Below are 19,562 nucleotides of genomic sequence, written 5' to 3'. Positions count from 1 at the left end.
TATTGTAATAACTGAGCAGCTTATGTACAGTATATTGCTGCAGACGTCTCGTTTTGATACAGTTACATGTCAGTGCAGTGTGATATACGGCGCGTCTTTGTGGAATAGACGAGTAAGACGTAGTTATCCACTATTCATGAGTGTGGGTCAAAAGGATGGAGATCTGCATTAATCAGGCCATGCTAGTAATGGGCTGAGATCTACCGCACAGTGGGAACGGAGAGTGGGGAGTGTGTGTGTGTGTGTGTGTGTGTGTGTGTGTGTGTGTGTGTGTGTCAGAGACCTCTGGAAACACATGCTAGCGTGGCGCTATGCTAATCTGGCATCAGTGTTTGAGGAGAAAGTCACCTTTAGCGGCCCCCCCTTCAAGGCCTCTCATTAGCATCGACACCACATGTTATTAGCACTGCAGAGATGTGCTCGCTCTCGCTCTCCCCCTTTCTCTCTCTCTCTCTCACACACACACACACACACACACACACACACATACCCCCACTGTGTATAAACATGCGCATGGAAACACAATTGGACACACAGTCTTGTGCTATCCCGCATACATTTGGACACGCGTATGTTCTTTCTGTTCACCTCCCATCTGCTCCTGAAGCCAAAGACCCGACGCACACACACGCACACACACGCGCACAGACACACACACACACTCACACACACACACATAATACGCGTAATTCCACACTCGCCTGCTGTGCTGACCATCAGCAGCAAGGAGATAATGGCTCGAGCAGAGACCTATATTATCTATGCAGCACAGGTGAGAAACTCTAATGGACGACGAGCCTCACCTCAGAGAATCCTTACATGTGCAGGAGCGAGGCTTTATTTGAAATTTTTAAAAAAGAAATGGGCTTAATTTAATTTTCTGTTTCATTTGAAGTGCGAATAAGCCTCTCTATCTCTATCTCCCTCTCTCTATCTCCCTCTCTGTCCCTTAGCCCTCCCCTCCTCTTTCTTTCACTCTCTTCACTCTCTTTTCTCTCACATGCAGACGCACACACACACACTATTTGGTGCCATCCTTCCCCTCTCTCTCTCTCTCTCTCTCTCTCTCTCTCTCTTTCTCTCTCTCTCTCTGTGTAACGGAATCCACTGTGGATTTACTGCTTAAAGGTGAAAGGAGATATTTGAGTTCATTTGACTCAGCAAATGAGCAGGCTGACATTTATTCAGCGCCGGCGACACGGATCGCATTAGAATCACTCGGGCCCGACTCCCGGGCTCACAGGGACTGCAGCATCCGCAGAGTCCAGCTCTGCTCTCTGACATTCACTCTGGCACATCCAGTGGAACACGCAGAGCCGCGCGTTTACCAAGAGAGATAGTGTGTGTGTGTGTGTGTGTGTGTGTGAGGGAGGGTGGGGGGGACATGACTGCACTTCCTCTGTGGGGTTTCTCACATTTTAAAATAGTTATGGAGAATATGGTGCCCTGGATGTGTTCAGTTATTATTTGCAATACTGTATATAAATGTAGATATGTAAATATCGGCGATGCTTAACCATGGGAATATACGGAAATCAAATGTGTCTAAAAGTATACTTATGCTGTGCGTGTACTGTATATGAAATGAAGGCAATTCCGACTGCTGCAGGTGTTAAGGCAGGTCTCTGAATTGCTCCGTGTTGCTCTTTCCTGCCCCCCCAGACGAGAGTCTCCTGTGTCCCCCCACACTGAGGGAGAGCTACGAGAGACTCCCGCCGTCCAGCCAAGCACTCCAGCTGGGCTTCCCCTCCCCTCTGCTTTTCCCAGAGGGACTCTCATCTATCGAGACCCTGCTGACCAACATACAGGTGAAAGGGCCCTCCGTGCTCCAAGCACAGAGATATATATTGAAATAATACGCACACACCCAACACGCACACCCACGCACACACACACACGCTCTCTCTCTATCTCTCTCTCTCAGTGTCATGCACTCATGCTCACTGTTGAATATGCCACTCTTGGAGGACGGCAGCACTTCAGAGACAAGGGGGGTTCATACGATGAAAAAGCTTAATTTCTACCCTGTTGTCCCCTCTCAAGCCCTCAATCAATGTCCTCTCTCAAGCCCTCACTCAATGCAAAACAGCCATCAGACATCCAGACGCATCATAATAAGCTACCTACACGTATGTGTGTTGGAAGAGTGTTTCTTATTAGCTACATACAGACACATACCCAGCAAGCGCCTTAGATTTGTTTTAGCTGTGATCTTTATTACTATAACATCTCACTGTGTAGAAGTATGCACACACACACACACACACACACACACACACACACACACACACACACACACACACACACACTCAGCTCATTGTATCACTCTCTTTCACACTCATTTGGACATGCATACTGTATCTCATTGCTGTTTGTTGCCCATCTGCTTGTGCGCTTTGCCCTCGTTGAATTGCTCTGCCCTGTGTGCCCAGGGTCTGCTGAAGGTGGCCGTCGATAACGCGCGCGCTCAGGAGAAACAGGTGCAGCTGGAGAAGACCGAGCTCAAGATGGAGCTCTTCCGGGAGAGGGAGCTGAGGGAGAGCCTCGAGAGACAGCTGTGTGTGGAGCAGAAGAACCGAGGTGCGTGCGTGTGTGTGTGTGTGTGTGTGTGTGTGGTATAAAGAGAGAGGAGACACAGGGAAGTACAGTTAAATTGCTTATGTGAAACTGAGCAGCAGGTTATTTTATGTTTATGCAGGTGAGTGTGGGTGGGTAGGTGGGGTATTTGTGGAGTAATAGCCTTTATTAACTTCATTTCAGTGGGTTTTAAGAACACTGTATATCTCAACTGCTGTAACTGCGGTGGGACCCCTTGTGAAATTCTCCCAATTTTAAACAAGAACGCAGTGTACCAGGAAAATAACCCCTTTTCCTTCCTCCTCCTTATCAACTCCTCTCATTACGTGTTGGCCCATCTAATAAAGAGGGGTTTAATTTGTAATGAGCCCCACTAATTATATTTTTAGCACAACACACACAGATGATCACAGAGCTGCAGATTGTTGTGGTGGTGGAGTCTCTGAGCACTCGGCGCTGCTGCTGGGAAAGCTGCTCGTCTCTGCTCCATCTGCACCACCACATCAATTAGCCACTGACACCCAGCACAATAAAGATCTGTGGCGTGACACCAACACACACACACACACACACACACACACACACATATGCCACAAACACACACACTGGCGTGCAAACACTCACACACACACGCGCACGCCTGCATGCACACAGAAACACACACACACACACGCACGAACGCGCGCACAGGCACGCACACACCACAAACATGCCACAAATGAGCTGTGTTTAATTAGACAGTCCTTTATTGCCTTGTTTTAATACTTGTCTTTGCTGGGGACTTGCAAAGCGGAACTTGCAAGCTCAGCATTGTTCTCAGTTAGCAGAGACACCATTACGCAGAATTACCCCTTTGGAACTGAATTCTCATCCAGTGATATTACCACACCGAGGAGAAGAAAAAAAAAGGCCTCTGTAAATAGGATTGCAGTGATGATACTCCTTGGAGTTGGGGGAGCTTAGTGAATCTTAAATAATCACACAGTTCATCAGAGCGATTTGGGTAGGAGGCTCCCGGAGTGATTCTGCTGATTGCGAGTTTCGTCTGCCTCTCTTTCTCGCTCTGCTGTTAATGAAGTTTTCCCTGACGTCTTAATTGAGATTATCAGGGCAAAGGAATCAGGATTTTTCCGCAACGTGTTATGTGTGGTTGTCAATTTCTAAAATAGACATACTGTATAATATAAAATTGACAGTTGAAAGAAGTAATTCCGTTTTTAATAGTACTGTATTTAGGTATTGGTAATATGTAATAAGAAGTTAACTTTGACAAATTCAAAGGGAATTTGACCTAGGATTTAGGTAAGGTCAGGTTATATGTCATTTGGTCTAGGATTAGGGATTGTGTTAGGGTCAAGGCCAAGATAAAGTGGTTGTTGTTGACAGATATTTGATCATTTAATGAATGATGAATGACTCAGTTCAGCCAGGAATACTCAGAGACATAACTGAAGTTAACAAAGATTTTAATCAGAATAGAAATTAGCAACAATGAGAGTCTTTGGCGTAGGCCCCGTCCTAGGTCCAGGTCACTGAGTGTGCGGACCCTGGCAAATCCTGCCGGAACGAGAAGCAGGGGCGAAGCTTACCCCCTGGACGACTGGACGAGGACCAACCTGGTGGTGATTAGGGAGGGAGGGTGGGAACATCGAAAATCGGCACCTGAAAGCAACAAGGCAGGTGCCTGGGCAGAGTCATTAATAAAGCCAATGTAGCCTGGTGATTGGTCGAAGGTAATGAATGAATGACGTATTAAGTATACCCGGCAGAACTACGCTGCAGCTACGCAAGCGCTACATTACCCAAAATAAGTCATCCAAATATATAACCCAATATCTATATATATTCCTGTCTGTGGTGCATGTATGTGATGTCTATGGTGCGTGTACTGTATGTGATGGTGTTCATTGGTATGTTGTTCCTGTTTCTCCAGCCCTGATTCAGAAGCGCCTGAAGAAGGAGAAGAAGAGCAGGCGGCGGCTGCAGGAGGCTCTGGAGTTTGAGTCCAAGAGGAGGGACCAGGCGGAGCAGACACTGCAGCAGACCTCCGGCCAGGCCAGCCCCGCCACTCCCAACGGTACTACACTACACTACACTACACTACACTACACTACACTACACTACACTGCACTGCACTACACTACACTACACTACAGTACACTACAGTACACTACAGTACACTACACTACAATACACTACAGTACACTACACTACACTACACTACACTACACTACAGTACACTACAGTACACTACACTACACTACAATACACTACAGTACACTACACTACACTACACTACAGTACACTACAGTACACTACACTACAATACACTACAGTACACTACACTACAGTACACTACACTACACTACACTACAGTACACTACAGTACACTACACTACAATACACTACAGTACACTACACTACACTACACTACAGTACACTACAGTACACTACACTACAATACACTACAGTACACTACACTACACTACACTACACTACACTACAGTACACTACAGTACACTACACTACAATACACTACAGTACCATAGACTGGTCTATATATACAGTCTATGTACAGTACACTACACTACAGTACACTACACTACACTACAATACACTACAGTACACTACACTACACTACAATACACTACACTACAATACACTACACCACACTACAGCCCCGCCACACCCAACGGTACTACACTACAATACACTACAGTACACTACACTACACTACACTACACCACACTACAGCCCCGCCACACCCAACGGTACTACACTACACTACACTACACTACAGTACACTACAGTACACTACACTACACCACACTACAGCCCCGCCACACCCAACAGTCAGACACCACACACCACACTACAGCGCCGCCAAACGTCACCTCAACACACCACACCACACCACACTACATCACCATTAAACCACCACACCACACCTCAACACACCACACCACGACACACCACACCTCAAAACACCACACCACAACACACCAGACCTCAACACACCACACTACAGCACCGCCAAACCACACCGCAATATACCACACCCACACCTCAACACACCACACAACATCACCGTCAAACCACCCCACCCCATACCACACCTCAACACACCACATCACACCACACCTCAACACACCACACCATACCTCACCACCACACCACACACCACACCTCACCTCACCACATCTTAACACACCACCCCACCCCACACCATACCACACCTCGACACACCACACCACACCTCACCACCACACCCAATGGTCAGACACACCACACCATACCACACCTCAACACACCACATCACACTACACCTCGACACACCACACCACACCTCACCACCACACCACCTCACCTCACCACATCTCAACACACCACAACACACCACACCACACCGCCACACCCAATGGTCAGACACACCACACCACACCACACCACACCTCAACATACCACACATCACATTACTAAAAAACACAAAAATCTGTTTCTTATACCTAGACCTCCATTCCATGACTGTGTCTTGTATTTAAGTGCATGAATAAGACTGATGGTGGTTTAGTGTTGTAACTGAGTGAATGGGACTGATGATGTGTCTCTGGCTCTGTCTCTGTTTGCAGATCCTTCCCCTCAGGAAATAGAGAGCGACCACAGCGATGGCAGAGCTGATACAGACAGAGCAATACAAGGTCTGTGTCTTGCCCCTCTCCCCTCACTAAAATAAAAACTAAAATAGGCAGACACATTGCCTCAAACCTGTGCCACGTTTAGCTGGTAGTATAGTCGGTCTACTCAAGCAGGAGTAGTTGATATGGACTCCATAGGGAAGGTTTGGGAAAAAACATAAATATGCTGTCATCAGCTGGTTGTCTGCAGCACAGCAGATTGCCTTCCACCATTTCTCTTTGAGAAAAATCTGAAATGAATTTCTGTGAGGTTATTTATGCACAGATGTTGAACTGACATTATCCTCTGACGGAATATGTAACTCAAGACATCCCAACAGAGAAAATGGATTGCTAAACCCCATCACACTCTTATATAAAAAAAATACTAACATTTTGTTTGTCAACATATACATCATATACAGGCCAGGCCACAGCTTTATAGTCCTGTATTGCCAGATTAAAACCCCAAGTGTACATCTGCTTATCGCTGGTCTTTGCGTTGCCACCATTTTATGCCAATCTCCTCCGTATCTACCCACCACCTCCCCTGTGGCCTGGTATGTGACCTCTTGGGGAGTGACAAGGCCCTCTTTGTTGGGAGATTAAACATCCAAAGCAGTGGATGGGAAATTGAATTGAATGTCAATGAAGTAGAAAAGTAAAAAAAAAATGAAAATGAAAAAAAAAAAAAAAAATGGGAAAAGCAGTGGGGGCCAGTAATTAATTGCTCCCCTAATTGTCTTCATGAAATATTTGCATGGACATAATTTACATAATTTACATGTAGTAATTAATCTTTCAAAGGGTTTTTCCCCCCTCTCCCCTTCCTTTTATTGTCATTTTTTCCCTGCGCTGTAGTCGAGCATGTTCTCGACCACTCTTTGTTTTCTCCGTCTGTTTGAATATCTCCTCTTTTGTGGCAAAGCTTTCATCTCGTTTGAAATTTGCTGGATTTTTAAAGCTAACCTCATTAGCCTTTTCATTCTCGAAAAGCGACACGACGGAATCCATGGCGATCACTCTTGGTGATCGCTCTCTTGTGCGTGTATCCCCGTATGACTTTTTGTTTGATTATGGTATTCCTTTCTCTTTATTCCTCTCTCTCTCTCTCTCTCTCTCTCTCTCCGCTTTTCACTCATTCCCTCTTTCTCTTTCCCTCTCCGCAGCTGGAAGACTGTTTTTAAAGGGCGCCGTGATGTACTGAGGAGGAGCGCGGCGATGGCAGAGGAGTGAGAGTGGGTGGGAAGAGCTGCGGTCAGCAGCCCAGATAATCACAAAACAGACTGACCCCGCGGGGTCCTGAGGCTGAGTGGACACTACAGTACACCACACCACTACAACAACAACTACAGGGAATTCAGGTTGCAGCATTATGGCAGTCTCAACACACCTTTACTATCTTCTCTAAAGATGCAATCACATCCAGCCAGTGTGATGTGAGCGTTTGAACGGCACATTGACTTTTGTTTTTGAATTACAATCACTGAAATGGCTTTCTTTTTTTTTTTGCTCAAGGTGAGCATGCAGGGTTTGTTTTTTGTTTTTTTCAAGAAAACAATGCTGAGTGTATTCAAGCCAGTCTTAAATGATTGATGATCGATGAGAATTTCACACAAAGTCACAAAGTTTTGGAAGCACTTAATGTATGACAGCAGATAGCCGCGCAGGAGACATAGCATCCGGAGGTGCATAGTGTCATAATAACCTGGGTATCCCTTTCCGAAATGCTGCCAATTTTCCTCTGCTGGTGAATGACTCCCGAGGGTCTGACGGCAGAATAGTATAAAAGACTTCTCCAGTGTTGACCTGGGGACTGACCCCTGCTTGATGGCCAGCTCCACCACTGAAGAACACGTGAGACTGGATCCCACCAATGCTCCTGATTCAGGTGTGTCCTCACCTGTTGGGTTATGATGCCCTGTGGACAGAATGCCTTTGATTCCCTGAAGGAAAAAAAATGTAACTATCCTTTGCATTTATTTAGCTATTTATCAACAAAGTATCAATTATCTATTGACTCTTAACTGTATTTTTTGGCGTGTTTGTTTAATCGTCTGTTCCTTTGAGAAATTTTGAAGGTTGTTATGGCTATTATTTGTCATTGTAAATATGCGTCCATGGGAAATATGGTTGATGAATATGGTTCTTGTACATATAGAGTAGACTCAACATGCACTGTAAGCTGTAGATCTGGTAGTAAAACGATGAAAACACTCTATGGAAAGCGTTGCTTATTTATTGTTGTTTTGTTCCATCATTCCTTGTACTCAACACGTATGGGTACACAAAAAAACATATCAGTACGTTTTTTGAGCACTAACATACAGTATGTCATACAGTACGTTTTTGTTTTGGACATGTGAAAGAAGGAGGGACTATTTAGCCACACTATGAGGGATAAATGTAATTTGAACTTTCCAACTCATGGAGTGGAACGACATGGAAAAATCATTATGAATAAATCATTGGTTCAAACTGAGTTGCTATACATTCTCATATTGCCTTATTAACTGTGGGGATCAGCTTACGGGGGAGAGCGGGCGAGCTCAACGCTGCAGATGGGCGAACTCTGCATGTGGAACAGCCATTTATAGCTCTTTGAAAACACAACGACACGCTTGGGCACTCGTGCAAACGAACGTGTGAAGGGGAGAGTGTGCAAAGGGATATCTGATGCTGGGACAGGCCTGGAGGCCGCACCTCCTAGCAGCATTCTGCGGGCTTAAATTAGCATTGCTGATTGATTGAGGTATTCAAGCAATAACACACATTTTATGTACTTGTCAGATTTTTTTTGCCAATATGGCATGCACATTCAGCACTTCTTAACTTGAATACAGTGAGTGACAGCTTTGCTACTGGAACATATTTGTGCCTGTATTACAGTATAACAGGTGTAAAACATGTTGGGGATATCAGTTCAACAATATAGACAGTCAATCATCTCAGACAGCTTGTCCAGAACAGAAAATATTAGGTGGTTGATGATCTTCCTTACTTGTGATCGACACAGTATAATGAAATTAATGTCCCCTCTGTTAAAGGCCTCCATTGTGACATATTCAACCACACATACTGTACGTACGTATCAGGTTCATATAGTCATTATATTATGATCCCAATTTTTTCAATAAAGTTATCTATCTATCTATCTATCTATCTTTAAGAGAAAAGAAGGATCCTAAAATTATAGGAAATATGACCAACAGGTGTCCATCATCATGACCACCAGCCTCACCTCCCATGAAGTACACACACACACACACACACACACACACACACACACACACACACACACACACACACGAGGTACACTAGGCTCAGAGAGGGTCGTTGGGGTGGAGGTTTCACTCGATACAGATCGACAGACCTTGGCTCCACACACCCGGCTCACCTTGGCAGGCAATGGGTTTCCATGTTCCCTTTAACATTGAGACAGTATTACATTCCTTGCTTAAGTACTATTGACCTTTATTTGCTTTTTTAAGGCACACATGCCCACGAGTACACGGGCATTGTTCAATTGCCAGGGGAAAAAATACTTTATGACCTCATGTTTTATGGCTCAATAACGAGCACAAACATCATTAAAGTTGCTGTATGTTACTCATGCCATCTAAATAGCGTCTGACACGCAAGAGAGTGGAGGTCATATCCTTGGCTCCAAAACAGACAGTATGGAATCCCAAGTGGGACTTACTCACAAAGGGGCTCTGTCATCGGCATGCTTCACCCAGGACGAATGGGCGGCTTATGACATTATGACTCAGGTTGTGATCAATTGGATGCCACAGTCACTGAGACGCATACACACACACACACACACACACACACACACACACACACACACACACACACACACACACACACACAGAGACAAAGCGCTAATCCTCAAGCTGAAATCCAAGTGCAATACGGAGTGACACACACACACACACACACACACACGCCGCAACAGCAGCGATGACAAACCCACAAAACAAAACAGTCAACAACCACAAGCAGTGGCAATTCTGCAGTCAAGCGCACGCCTGCTAGTGCTGTGATCACGCACACGGGGTGACGGCATCGGGGTTGCTTAGTGGGGATGTGTTCTTTTTATTCCCCCTAGTGAGATGCAGGGAGTGTCAGAGGAGGATTGCGAGCAAGAGGGAACGAGGAGAGAGGGGGGGGGGTTATTGGAGTCGGACCTCTCTCCTCTCTCGCTGCCGCCGCTAATACACACGGCTCTCTCCCCGCGCCGCGGCCTTAATGAGGGGGAGAGCCGGCTGAGGGGATGACACGGGGATAATGTGCCGTGAAATTGCGTCTCGTTCCTGAAAAGATGGTGTGTGTGTGTGTGTGTGTGTGTGTGTGTGTGTGTGTGTGTGTGTGTGTGTGTGTGTGAGAGAGAGAGAGAGAGAGAGGGAGAGAGAGAGATAGGGACACTCACTGTGTGTGTGTGTGTGTGTGTGTGTGTGTGTGTGTGTGAGAGAGAGAGAGATGGGGACAAGGGATGGGTCGTGAGGACAACTTTTCATTTTCAACTCCCTTCACAGGAGACTACAGTGACCTTTCCCGCCTTTTTGTGTTCTGTTTCTTACACGCTATGTAGACATTCCGTGCGGGGTGATACTGCAGCCATGGTGAAAGAGAAATAGCATTATTGTGCTATCATGAAGACATTCATATCACAAACACTTTCATTTTATCAGTGGACATCAACCCATTTGTGCTTCTAGAATAAGTCACAGTGAATAGAACACCAATCACCGGGCCTTTGCACTCATTTAATGACCTTTGACCTGTTTCATCACTCTAAAGCCAACATAGCATCACCCCATATGCTTCAAGAAGGACCCGGCAAGACTGCCCCCCCCCCCTACTCCCACCCCATGGCACAAACCAACCTCAGAGTGAACTTTTTGTTAAAGGTCTATGTTTGTTTGCAGTAAATAGTCCCTGTATAGCCTCTAAAGATTCTTCTGCTTTATAAAGCAGAAACCTTAAAAGTTTTACTATCAACAACATTTTGCCAATTGATCTACTTTAGGGGTTTTACGAGGACAGGACAAAGAATCTTCTTCCTTTTCTGAGAATTAACGGAGCATGGAGCCATTCCCCTGAGGAACACGCATTGGACAGAGAGAAAGAGAGAGAACAAGTTCCCTACAGAGCTCTCACACTGCCCAGAAAGCCTCTTCTGTCTAGTGGCTATCTGTTGTACCAACACGTCTGTCACTCCTCCAAAAATAAACGAAAGTGCAACTCACATGGGAGAGACTCGTGAGATCATAACTCTGTCCTCACAACCGGTTTTCTCATGATTCATCTCCTACTGGAACTGGCTCTGCTGCCTCTCTGTGTGTGCAGCATGGGGGGAGACTGTGGCGTGAGCCTGTGCACTTCGAGATGCCCCCCTATGCTGTCATCGTTGGTGACATCACTGCTGGATGAGAAGGTGTGGAAATAGCATGACGTAATACACAGAAAGATCTGGAAGTTGTTTCTAGTGAAAATCTGCCACCGAAGGCACCTACTTTACATTTGAATAACCTTTAATCTTTGGATGTTGTCAACTCCTCCTTCTTCTGTATCAGAATGTTAAAACACATTTCACAAACCATACACACATTGCATGCCCATGAAACGAAAAGTGCGATATGGTAAAAGGTGTCAAGATTTTGCTATAAATTGTCAAACGCAGTGCGCACAGCCTCTCAAAAGAGTGGAGACTTTTAAAGTGCTTCGTCTACAAGAAAGAAACTGTTCTCCTTTAATGACAGCATCTTCTGTGAGGAGGGCACATATTGCAAAGCCACTTCATTTCTCTATACACAGATTTTATGTCTACACTTCTCACACACACACACACACACACACACACACACACACACACACACACATACACACACTCTCTCATCACTGATCCCAGGAGGGTTCAGTCTTATTTTCCATGTGGCATTCTAGACACAAGGGAAACATTTTCATCCATTTGTGGCTGTTAGGATGTAAAACAGATGTTGTTTGAGTTTTTATAACCAATACATCCCCCAGCCCCTTAAAACACACACACACACACATACACATACACATACACACACACACACACACATCCCTATCGTACACAAGCCCCCAATTAAGCACACGTACACATGTACATAGCTCCCTTTATGCACACACATACGCGCGCACACACGCACACACACACACACACACACCCTCTCTCTCCCAGTCTCTTTGACTGCTACTACATAATAAGTATTTGTTTCCTGTTCTGTTACAAACCTCACTTTCATTGCTTTCCTCTCCTCCTTCTTCTTCTTCCTCCTCTCTTGTGTCTCTTCTTCCCTGCATAGCGGGGCTGCGGTTGGGGTGTGTGTGTGTGTGTGGGGGGGGGGGGGGTTCAAGGCGAGATAAGTGCCTTGCCGCAGAGCTCCGACAGGAGGACTGACACCCGGCCCCGGGCACCTGACAGCTGGATGGGCTTGTTTTTCCTCTGCTTCCCCCCTGGGCTGGATGACAGCTTTGTGCCGGGCAGATTGTAAGGCGAAGATTAATGGACAATGAGGACGTGGTAGCGGCGAGCAGAGGAGAGGGACAGGAGTAGGCCAGCAGCCATCTGCTCATTCCTCTTTAATGGACAAAGCAAACAGCGGGAGACAAGGCCGCCTACAAATCTGGATTTCTCCTCCGCTGCCAGCGAGTGAGCACTAATTCGTCTCCTGTCTGACGGGCTTTGCTGGTTCGCTCGCCTTGCGCCTACAGAGAGAGAGAGAGAGAGAGAGAGAGAGAGAGCAAGGGAATGGATCTCCCTGGCCACTATTAAGAGGTACTGCCTGCTACAGACATGCAACAGATGAAACGTGTCCTCTAATACAGTAAGAGGTATTGCTCAGAGTCTAAACATTCAACAGATGAAAAGGGATTTGCTTCCAGGATGTGCAGATTGCTTACATTTATCTGCAGAAAATATCGGTCCCAAAAGAAACAATTTCATTGTCAATTCTCTTGATGTGAACACTCCACGGTAGTTGTATAGGGCTGAGTCTGACCTTGGTTTACTGTAAAAGGCAGTAGCACTTACAGCTCTGCCTGTCCACTGTCCCAACATCTGACTGTGAGCCTGAGGGTGTGTCTGTAAAACCTTGACTTGGGAACATGTTGCAGCTGCTTTTGATCTTCCTGGAAAAAATAATGTCCTTCATTACGAGCTGCACAACAGCATCGAATCTTAATACACTGTTTAGGGATGTTTGTACTTGCTAATGGAAACAGTATGAGATTGGGGAGTGTGTGTGCGTGTGTGTGTGTGTGTGTGTGTGTGTGTGTGTGTGTGTGTGTGTGTGTGTGTGTGTGTGTGTGTGTGTGTGTTTGTGTGTGTGTGTGTGTGTGTGTGTGTGTGTGTGTGTGTGTGTGTGTGACGTGTGTGTGTGTGTGTGTGTGTGTGTGTGTGTGTGTGTGTGTGTGTGTGTGTGTGTGTGTGGTGAGAGTCACTAATGAAACAAGGTGTGGGGCAACTTATGAGATGAAACTTCCCCCCAAAATCCCAGTGTACAAACCTTCAGGGCCCACTGTAAAAGCTAATTGGGTTTCTGTACCTTTTGTTGGGTGTCTGTGTTGAGTTTCAGGCCATGTCATTAGTGTATGCTGGATTAATTCACTTCCTGTCAGCAATGTGGTCATTCTGCTTCCAACACAATGTGTGGTCTTTCATGTCTCTCTAATGCAGCTAGCTAAATCTGAAGCTGATGTAGGCTACCACAGCTAAATATTTGGTTGTAAAAATGTTTCTATATTGTTTTGGTTGTAAAAATGTTTCTATTGTATATTTTTGATTGTTTGCAGATATGCTTAAAATATAGCTTCGACAACTTGATCTATTCAGGAATCTCTGCACTGATTGGTCTCACCTCTCATCATAACCCTGGAACAACTTTACCACCATTTTCACCATTAGGCTACACAAAATCTAATGTGTATAGTTTATTACAGCATAGCCCATTAAAAGATGCACATGCTACCAGAGAGAGAGGCACACACACACACACACACACACACACACACACACACACACACACACACACACACACACACACACACACACACTACTTCTTTCACATTTAAGGCAGAGCTAATATTTATTTATTTATTTTTATCTTTGTGGCTATCAATAGGCTACAGACTGGAAAACGCAAACTCTTTCACGAGATGGGCCTAAATATGGCCTACAGTCTGGTGACTCGATTGGGTTTGCAACACTTGCACCCTGATGGGCGCTAACTTTGACATCATTAGTAGCCTATTCAGCCTCACCAATCATTGATCAGAGATGTCCTAACATTAGGCTACTAAACTTCCTATGTCTAAACTCTACAAACTGGGAATAAACAGCATCAACAGTTAGGAACAATGTATGTGTTGTAAATACATGTCTGCATTTTCCTGTAGGCCTACAGAGTAGGCCAGGGCTATTCAATTAGTTTGTAATAGGGGCCAGTTCATGAAAAGTATGACAACTGAGGGGCCGGAGAAATACCGCTTGAAATATGAGTAATTACGTACAAATGCAGATACAATAAACTACAACAGCACCAATATGGGTGTTCAAATGTTGCATTTTGTAAATGCATATCAGAGCCCGTCCCTTATTAGACATTCTCTGATAATATCGTTTTTTGGTGGTTATTTGTGTTTTGGGAATATTTCTGCCACCACAGGCCCAGACTACCACAGTGGTAGGCCAACATTGGGAAGGTGACACTGGATATTGCTAATATGTTGCATTTTGTAAAAGCATAAATATTTTGTGGTTATTTTGTTGTATTTGTGTTTTGGGAATATTTCTGCCACAGGCCCAGACTACCACAGTGGTAGGCATTGGGAAGGTGACACTGGACCTGCATTGCTGGCTAATATGAAATCTGTGATAACATTAACAGCAATGGAATCTGAGCTTTGCGCAGTAACTGCTTGGTCCATACAATTTCCAATGGGCACAAACAGGTTTCAAACAGTGTTTAAATGAATAAAATGTGCGTAATCGGTCGCATATGTAACTCTTCTCAACATACATTTAACGTTCCCACCATTTAAATTGGATGAACGTGTTCACAAATCAATGTTACTTACAGTGGACTTGACATCAAGGCGATGGATGTGTATTAGTTTCACACTGAAACTATTTGCGTGGTGCAACCGTTAAAATGTTAGTAGCTTATAATACTCCAACGTAGTGGCAATTTACGTTGAAACTAAGCTAAGATGGAACTTATGTTCAACTCGGTCAAAACGTTACGTGCAATTGGCTGAGGTGCAGTGCCTGCAGGACTTCAGAGCGAGTGAGAGCATGCAACAGAACTGATGCCACCAAAGTTAAACTTTTAAACCGACTCCTATTTCCTCCAATAGCTACATTACGAGTGGCAAATGTTTTCGCGAGGATCTGCTTGGACTTGAGAGGCACACTACCGGTGAGATTTCATGCACCAAAAATGCTTCATGCTTTGAGGAAAACAGCTTGGATTCGGCGCACGTCAACATGTTGGTGACGCTGCGTAAAAACGAAGCAATAACGCACCTCTTTGTATAATATCCAGTAACAAAGTAGCCTATAAACGGCAACGCACCACACAGAACATTATTTATAGGCGCTACTCGCAGTGTAGCCTTTCACTGCACCTCCATTATCGTGTTTTCCACCAGCTATTTACGTCTCTACCGATCATAAGGATTTGCTCATATATAACATCAGCCAACACTTCAAGGGCCACTACAAAGTATCTCGGGGGCCGGATCCGGCCCGCGGGCCGCTAATTGAAGAGCCCTGGAGTAGGCTATCTTCCTCTCTTGTCGCTGATCGGCTTTCTTGTCTGAGGGAAACAGTTATGAACTATGCGTTCCTAGTCCCCTGAAAGAAGATCTAGAGGGGCAAGGCCAGGCTATGCATTACAGTTACAATATCTGAAATACACGAGGACCATGCAAAGGTAAACATAAGGTCAGTACAAATCCTTAAAGGGACACTTCACTGATTAGCATAAAGCTTTGTATCTTTAGAAAACCAGTCATGTTTTTGAATGGTCGTGCATCATTCCCTCAGTTTGCCTTGAGATGGGAGAAATACGGATTTCAATGAAACCCATGAATAGGACTTCCTGCTTTTAATGATGTAAAATGATGATTTTTACATAATTGAAAGCAGGAAGTCCAACATCCATATTTCTCCCATCTCAAGGCAAACTGAGGGAATGATGTACAACCATTCAAAAACATGACTGGTTTTCTAAAGATACAAAGCTTAATGCTAATCGGTGAAGTGTCCCTTTAATGTAGCCTAATCTTAACACAAGTTGGTTAATAAATACTAACATGCCAAACTCCGGTAGGCCATGTTGCAAATAGCCGAATTGTAGGCCTAGTCAAATAGCCGAATTGTCTCTGCATGACTTTCCAGTGTCCAAAATTCACTAATGCTGCTCATATTGTCACATACTGTAGGCCTGTCTACTTGAAACAACATGGTGGTGTGGGCTATAGGCTATAGTGTCCTACCATGCACTTCAGTTTTATGAACAAGACAGAATATTTTTGTCAATTTCCTTTGGTGAGAGATTGCGCCGAGTCGCCGACGATACGCTAATAAGGCTGTCTTCATATTCATAACAGCTAACAATGCGCTCACAGAAGTCACAGCTGGCTGGTCTCCATTAGTCATTGACTATTGTGTCCAATTACATGATTAGCTTTTGAAAATCCCTAAGCGCTCAGCGACGGAGATGGCCCGCGCAAGCTTGGGCCGAGGTAGCGCTTCTGCTGCAGTTCCAAGGAAGCGCTTCTGCGCCGCACCTATCAAATACCAAACAGATGGCCGTTACACAAACAAGCTCATTTATCTCGGAGCCAGCGGTGGGGAACAAACAAAGGTATTTTTACTTACTGTAGCAGCTTAGACTGTCTCTTTTCATTCCCGCAGTGTAGACAGCTGGCCACCGGAGCTTCCAAATTAACTCAGTGAAAGACAATCGTGTTTTCATTAAACCCTGAACAGCGAAATCTGTTTGAGATAAAAGAAACTGGATAAGGTCTGGCATTTTTTTTTTATATTGAGAGATGGCGGATGGAATTTCATCAATCCAGTTAGCTGCCAAATGCACTGGGGTTCCTATGGGATGAGGGAACCAACTCCGTGAAAGGATTTCATTCAAAGGCATTACATGTTTCAGATCATGTAAAATAACCAGGTGGAAGTAAAAGGTTAAGAAGCATTGCGCAAAGCACTAGGCATATAGCCTACAAGTGAAACTTCAAAAGTGTAGCCTAATCAATATTGTGAATTAAACTGAAATAGATGTGCCAATCTGTCAAGGCCTGTGGATGCTTATTCCTTTGGGGCAGTGTGTTGAACCTTGGTAGGACTAGCTACCTGTTGTATGAATCGTACAGTACGAATGGGAGGAAACAGATCCGTAGCCTACACTACCACCTTGTGGACAAAAGAGGAAATCATACCAAATTGTGTCTTGCAGACCAATGCTGTTTTAAGTTAGCCTGACGATGTCATCATACTCACGATTTGCAAAATGCCCCTGAAGGATTGTGCTGTTGTATTGCTATTTTTGTCCTTTAAGTCAAAGAACATGGTGTTTGGTATATTTCATAACCCCAGATCTTTTAACATTAGAATCACTTGAATGTGCTCTTTGGACATGTCCCCATCTAATCAGAACCCAACAGGATTTTTCCAGTTCATGAGAAACCTACATACCGGTATTGACAGCTACGCCTAAGCAAGTCTGCTAGGGAAGCAAGTAAGACGACAAGTTTCCTTTAGATTGCTTAACATGGGTCTTAACCACCTGACAGAGGAAGACAGGTGGTATTATTTTCAATACCATCCTGATGCTTGTGTTGTCATTTCTGGGGGTATAATAGACTTGCTCACAATAGGTTGTGGTCTTTTTGCTTTAACTGAGGTGTAGATCAGATCCTTATGGTCATTTGTGTTCAGACATGTTGAGAAATCATGTAGCCTACGGTATGTCTGTCAACTCCACATGTCATCTACATGGTGTTGATAATGGTGTAGGCCAGTGTTTCCCAGTGTGGTGTAGGCCTAAGTCCCAATGATAATTCTGATCACAACTTACAGTACAGTAGCTCTATTTTGTGAGGTCTCTCATGTACACTAAAGACACTTCACATTGACCTTCTTTTGTTAGGAGGATACTAATGGCACTGACAAGGGGCCCCCAGAGAGCATATAGAATGTATTGTCGTTTGTGGTTTGTTTACGCAACCTTCTTCCTATTTTACCTCCCAAGCAATGAAGCAATGAAAATATCTCAAAGATCCTCAACATTTTTCAAACCATGGACTACGTATAATAGCCTATAGAGAGGTGGATTAAACTGTGCCAGCAATAATGTCGGCCAGGGGTCTTCAATGCCATGTATAAAAATGTGCATAGACCTAAATGTTAAGCCATCCAAATAATGATTAGCCCAGACATGTCTGAAGTTGAAAAAAAAACCCAAAAGAAAAGTCAACTGAGGGAGCCAAAATGATCAACATGGGTTGTAAACCCATTTTGTTTTGTTAGTGCAAATTTTATGTCACCCTGTAGACAACTTACAAGCATGTTTTTCTGTTCATCATGTCTGAAAGTTGAATAAAAAGTAACTAACTTCAGGAGTTTGAATTGTCGGCTGTGTCAAGTGCTACAGGACTAAAATTTGAAAAGGCAGCTAGCGGATAGTGAGGAGATGTTTGCTCTAAGTGATATGTTTTGCTCTATACATGTACAGTATGTGACTCCACTGTATGTAAGATTTTTTGCACCTTTAATTAATTCTGTATATCGGAAATGTACAGGATGTTATTCTGTTTATTCCCCATGTTGCCAGTCTTGTACATTTATAGCACGAAAGGAAAAATGCAGTTCAGTTTAAAAAGAGGCCAACCTGTTCCATTTGCCGTACTACTTTGACTGGTTACAGAAAATTATGGTGGGTTAGTAAATATAAAAGGCCTACTATGTACTAGACTATACTGAAGAGAAACATCCATTGTGAAATAGACACTGATCATTTAGTGTGTGAAGAATGGTACATGTACAGTATGTTCCAAAAAACATGTGAATGAGTTTAATTCCAACCTGTTATGGAAATTTGCATTAGGATAATTAGTATTATAGCTTAAAATTAATATAGGCCTACACAGAGGAGAAAAGACTGTACTCTCTGTAGAAAAGGGCCATCTGAACACAGCAAGTGTTTGCAGTCAGAGAAACACACTGTCTGTCCATCAGCTATTTATTCTTCATCATAA

At 44.3% G+C, this 19,562-nt stretch overlaps 1 protein-coding gene across 2 annotated transcripts in view; it reads left to right on the top strand.

Moving 5' to 3' along the window:
- The window catches only part of dachc (dachshund c), a 43,932-nt gene extending 35,220 nt beyond the window's left edge, over positions 1 to 8,712 (top strand). For both annotated transcript variants that reach the window (XM_062527671.1, XM_062527670.1), the window contains exons 7-11: positions 1,663 to 1,808; positions 2,433 to 2,580; positions 4,511 to 4,654; positions 6,207 to 6,275; positions 7,421 to 8,712. In XM_062527671.1, coding sequence (XP_062383655.1) covers positions 1,663 to 1,808; positions 2,433 to 2,580; positions 4,511 to 4,654; positions 6,207 to 6,275; positions 7,421 to 7,458 — 545 coding nt within the window. In that variant the 3' untranslated portion in view covers positions 7,459 to 8,712. The remainder of the gene's footprint in view (positions 1 to 1,662; positions 1,809 to 2,432; positions 2,581 to 4,510; positions 4,655 to 6,206; positions 6,276 to 7,420) is intronic.
- The last annotated feature ends 10,850 nt before the right edge of the window (positions 8,713 to 19,562 follow it).

Source organism: Sardina pilchardus, chromosome 23, assembly GCF_963854185.1.
Source record: "Sardina pilchardus chromosome 23, fSarPil1.1, whole genome shotgun sequence".
Lineage (NCBI taxonomy): Eukaryota > Metazoa > Chordata > Actinopteri > Clupeiformes > Clupeidae > Sardina > Sardina pilchardus.
The sequence above is the reverse complement of the archived record's forward strand: the minus strand, read 5'-3'. Positions and strand labels throughout refer to the sequence as shown.